Below are 5000 nucleotides of genomic sequence, written 5' to 3'. Positions count from 1 at the left end.
TAAATCGATCGAATTGGCATTCCTTTAACCGTTTTTATTTCAACTTATCGCATGTTCTATTTAGTTGTGTAAAGCTAATTGTAAACCTCGAAATCAAACTGCCATTGACACGGATTGAAAATACCACGATAGACAAAAATTAGTTGCTACGAAGGGGATCGAACCCTTGGCCTCAAGATTAACAGTCTTGCGCTACTACCAACTGAGCCACGCGGCAGATGGTCCCACGATACTATCATCGTATATATAAAACATTAAAATTTAAAATGTTTTGTTTTCATTTTTGCTCTATGGATGTTTTGCCGACTCTATGAATTTATCAGATGAGAAGTTGAGTTTCTAGGGTTACGTTATGTCTGTGAACTTACTTTTTCCTAAAATACCACCAGTACAGTGGAAAGTGCAAACATGATGTTATTGTGAGGACGTTTGAGGGTTTGTATCCTTTGCTGGACTCATGACAAGAGGATGTGTCGAGGTTAGACAATGCATCACTAGAAGCAATACCCCCTGGTAACTTATCGTGGGGTTTAGTTCGTTTCACCGACATTACTTGTAAAGAACCTCCAAATCTTTCTAGCTGCCTGGTCCGTCAGGTATTAATCGTCGGACTGATACCTCCAACGACCCATTAAAGATGCTTCGCATTGTACTGCTCTTAGGTGTAGTGTGTCTGCTCTTACAAAATGGATACACAATTGCCACAAGTACCAATAGTGATGCAGAGACCAATCGAGATGGGGTGCCAGGCACTGGATATGGTTGTGATATGGAGTGTGGTGGAGCAGATGTAAACTATGTGTTGAAAGCGACGGTTGCTGAATGGTACATTCACGGAAGTAAACGAATTCCAGGCAAAAGTGGAGACTTTGTGTATGCGAATGGGGGTGCTACATATCGCACACGGACATGGGAGGATGGCGGCAGTACATCCCCACTCTGCACAATGGATGCAACAGGTAAGCCCTGGAGCGGCACAAAGGGTAATGTAGCCCCTGTCTGCAGGCCAAACCCGGACAGAGCATGGCTATAAAGATAATCAACAATATGGAAGAAGCCACAAAACACCTGCATGATACAATCCCCACCGCTCAGACATACATGGTGGATAGTGACCTTAAGCTTCCAAACATACCCCACCACGGTAGGCCGGTTACACTGGCAACTGATTTCACCATAGATAAGGAGAACATGCCTCATAACTACGATCTTCTGAATCTGCACCTGCACGGTTTGGAGGTGGAGACACACTTGTTCCATCCCCAGGGCACCAGTAAGTCTGACGCACCCTGGATATCACTAGATGTAGACGAGTGCTACTGTTACAGATTCCGCCTACCCACAACGCACCCCACGGGTACATACTACTACCACCCACACCGCCACGGAGCGACAGGCATGCAAACCTGGAATGGCATGTGGGGCCCATTCCTGGTCACAGGTGGACTGGACGACGACCTCGCAGACATGACTAAGAATAATACGCCACACATTGACCAGCCTTTCTTCATGTGGGATGCACACGTGCACAGGGCCAAGAACCACACCGAGTGGGAGGGTCGACGGGGTAGTGGTGATGAGTCCACACTGGTAGAGACCGATGACTTCTTAAGGAACCAAGCGGGACAGGCGGAGCATATCTTCGTCATGGTAAATAATGAGTTCCAGCCAACGCTTTCAATGAACACTTCACAAGTCATGAGGATAAGACTCTTGTGTGGGGCGTCTGAGAACATGTGTGGCTTTAGGCTCCGACACACCCAGTCCAAAGTGATAGTTCCGCTATACAATGTAGGCTCGGATGGTCGCACATGGGCGAGGGCATACACTAAGCAGTACATGATACTTATGGCGTCTCAGCGAGAGGAGATCCTCATCCAGATTGCTGAGGCTGGGTTGTACGAGTTTGTTCAGTCAGGCCTGGGTACAACGCAGTGGTATGGACCAGGGCCACACGACCAAGTGCTCGCCTATTTGGAGGTTGTACCAAATCCCGAGCCAACGGACAGGAGTTCGTATTGTCGACCGATATGGAGTTTGCGAAGAATGAAAGGGGATCGAACGAGGCGGATATCACTGATGTGGAGATAATGGGACAGGGACGTATTGACTTTGCGATGAATACGGATGTGCGCATCCTGCCGTTTGAACAGTACGTGATCGACAACAAATCCTATAACGTTAATCGCATAGACCAAATGGCCCAGCGGCTGCAGGTGGAAGAGTGGGTCATCACTAACTCACAGCCAACCGTACACCCTCTGCACATCCATGTCAATCCGTTCCAAGTCAAGGAGGTTAGAACCGCACTAGAGAACCAAATCGAGTTCACCGACTACATTACAGATACGAGCACACCCATGAATCGATGGCGAGATACGGCCATCGTACCACCTTATGGATCTCTGAGAATTTGGACTCGGTATGCGGCCCGGGCGTACGGCAAGACGGTCTTCCACTGCCACTTCGAGGTAGGCGCGAGTCATCTACCAGTGATATATCACTCACGCCATTGTGGGATTTCTATTGTCACTTACACCACTGTGGGTTTGTATTGTCACTCACACCACTATGGGTTTTGTATTGTCACTCACACCACTGTGGGTTTTGTATTGTAGGCACGAGACATCTACCAGCGATATATTACTCACACTTTCGTGAGTAAGCTGTCTTTTGTATTCTTCCGTAGTCGAACTGTGATGTCACGTGATTATCATACAAATCTGAAACAAATGCGCCGGTCGTCCGTATCCTCAGTTTCCGTATAAAGATTACGTATATGAAGAATTCGTATATGAAGTTTCCGTGCATAAAGTTTCCGTTATATGAAGTTCCCGTGCATGAAGTATTCGTATAGCTCCCGTATTTGAAGTTTCCTTATATGAACCGTATATAAAGTTTACGTATCCTCAGTGTCCGTATATGAAGTTTAATCGGGATGAACTCTATATGGTGGGCTGTTGTACGGTTGTTAGTTACGGTGCATTAAATGCACTCTGCGTACCAGACGACGGATGTGTTCGTCAACTGGCACACAAGACGTAGTTCTGACGTCCACTATATACTTGACACATACAGGCACACAGCGATACCGGGATGATGAGCAATCTGATGATAACGAGGCATGACACTGACAAGACGTCTGGTGCGGACGAAAGCACGCGGACAAAATCATAATAAGACACGCATTCCTTTACTTCAATATACCAATGCAAACGCCGAGGGAATGTATACGACAGATGAACCAATTGCCGCACGGAGTGTTAGACTGTCCATTATAAGAGCTTAGAAGAAGCGCTTTATTAGGGTGCCTGCTCAAGGCTTTGGTAATAACAACCAATAGCCGCACAGTGTGTTAGACTGTCCATTATAAGAGCTTAGAAGAAGTTCTATATTAGGGTGCCTGCTCAAGGCTTTGGTAATATGAACCAATAGCCGCACAGAGATAATCGAGCACTTCTCAGCATCTCCCCACGGAGGAGGTCGATAAAACATCTCAAACATTAGTTTGATTGTGTGTGAGTATAGATATGCTCGCAAATCCATACAGCATCATGTATACGTTTGTCCGTTGCATGGCCCTCCATCATCCGATTGCGCACTCTGTTCTATATAATGATCGATTCCAATTCAATCGACACATGTCTGCTTGGGCTACACAAATAAGATATTAGCTATACCTCGATTCACACAACCTGATAAGATACGAGTCATACCTCGATTCAAGATTAGAATAGTTGACTTAACCCTCCCACGCTCTATAGCTCGTTCGACCACACCGGTTGATGAATGCTGTTATCAAGTCCCCTCAGTGATCGTCTCTGTATACAGCACCACCGCATCTCCTTCACTCATTCCGTCAAGAACATCTCTATGAGCTCCTTGTCTGGTTTGGGGAGTACTGGCGATCCAAGCGCACGGTCAAAGTCGCCAATAGAACGGTACTTATCCAACAGTACGTCGAGTACCGTGTTGCCTGAGATGCGTTGTATGTGTGGAAGATATATGGGGGGAAAGGGTAAGATCGGAGTCAAACAGAGAGTATGTGCGAGAGAAATAGGAGAGAAGTAAGATTGTACTGAAATAGTACGATGGCCAACTTGTAGGTATGAGAATAAACAAGTATGTGGGGGAGATCACAGCATGAATGATATTCAAACGCACATTTAGATGAAAGTACGCCCGGCTCAGGACTGGAGCGCGATTTGTAATACCAATTTATACCACGGCGTGGATCAATTGTGGATGTGTGGCAGTGGTTGAACGTATGAACTTCAAATAGATGTTTGTAGGCAGAGACATCAATCGCGCAGAAGATACGAAACACTCCTACTGTATCATGTGAGTACTCAAATAAGACACCCAGGGACCGTCTGTCATATGTGTATGTGCACTGAAGTGTCAAATAAGACTACAAATGACAGTCTGTCATATGTGTTTGTGCACAGAAGTGTCGCTAGCCTCAAATGTTTCGAACAATTGGCCTGTTAAGCCGACTCTGAGTTACTTTTTATTTTGCATCGAAGCTTATTGGTACATCCAAACCTATTCGAAGTTGATGGGACCGGCAGACCTAATACCTGTGGTACCCCGCTACGTAACACTATATCCAATTCGCATCGAATACGGCATGTAATGTAGCTTAAACCCTAAACCCTGCAATCACTAATAGCAGAGGTGCGCGCCGTTCACTTTACTTTCCATGACACACACAGGTGGCAGCCGTTATTTTGAACGACGGAATCGTGGATGGGCTTGCACTATAAATCCATAGAGCATATACATTTATCAACTTAAACCTTGGTTTATTCAGAATATAACTTTGATGGTCCGCGTTACCTAGGAACTATACTAAAGCCAAACTCCACCAAATTTAAGAACAACCCTACATGCATACATACAATAATATGTACATACGTAAATACATACATAAATACATCATACGTGCATGCATGAAAACGAAACAAACGTACATACATATAAACATATTTATATATAAA

General features: G+C 45.3%; 3 protein-coding genes and 1 non-coding gene across 4 annotated transcripts in view; 2 read left to right on the top strand and 2 right to left on the bottom strand.

Annotated features, from left to right (window-relative positions):
- Nucleotides 1-143: 143 nt before the first annotated feature.
- Nucleotides 144-217, bottom strand: SARC_30148. Its single transcript has one exon. It is a non-coding gene; the product is annotated as a tRNA-Asn (tRNA).
- Nucleotides 218-637: 420 nt separating this feature from the next.
- Nucleotides 638-1033, top strand: SARC_06840 (hypothetical protein; the record flags this gene model as incomplete). Its single annotated transcript, XM_014299243.1, has 1 exon — nt 638-1033. One exon carries the CDS (start codon nt 638-640, stop codon nt 1031-1033), a length of 396 nt encoding a protein of 131 aa, XP_014154718.1.
- Nucleotides 1034-1047: 14 nt separating this feature from the next.
- On the top strand, nt 1048-3182 carry SARC_06839 (hypothetical protein; the record flags this gene model as incomplete). The annotated part of the gene is made up of 3 exons (XM_014299242.1): nt 1048-1904; nt 1949-2471; nt 3079-3182. 3 exons carry the CDS (start codon nt 1048-1050, stop codon nt 3175-3177), a joined length of 1479 nt encoding a protein of 492 aa, XP_014154717.1. The 3' UTR covers nt 3178-3182.
- Nucleotides 3183-3271: 89 nt separating this feature from the next.
- The window catches only part of SARC_06838 (hypothetical protein), a 7178-nt gene continuing 5449 nt past the window's right edge, over nt 3272-5000 (bottom strand). The window contains exon 4 of the mRNA XM_014299241.1: nt 3272-3976. Within this exon, the coding sequence (XP_014154716.1) occupies nt 3852-3976 (125 nt within the window). The 3' untranslated portion in view covers nt 3272-3851. The remainder of the gene's footprint in view (nt 3977-5000) is intronic.

This window comes from Sphaeroforma arctica (assembly GCF_001186125.1).
Source record: "Sphaeroforma arctica JP610 unplaced genomic scaffold supercont1.508, whole genome shotgun sequence".
Classification (NCBI taxonomy): Eukaryota; class Ichthyosporea; order Ichthyophonida; genus Sphaeroforma; species Sphaeroforma arctica.
Note: the sequence above shows the minus strand (reverse complement) of the source record. Positions and strands in the feature narration are given on the sequence as shown.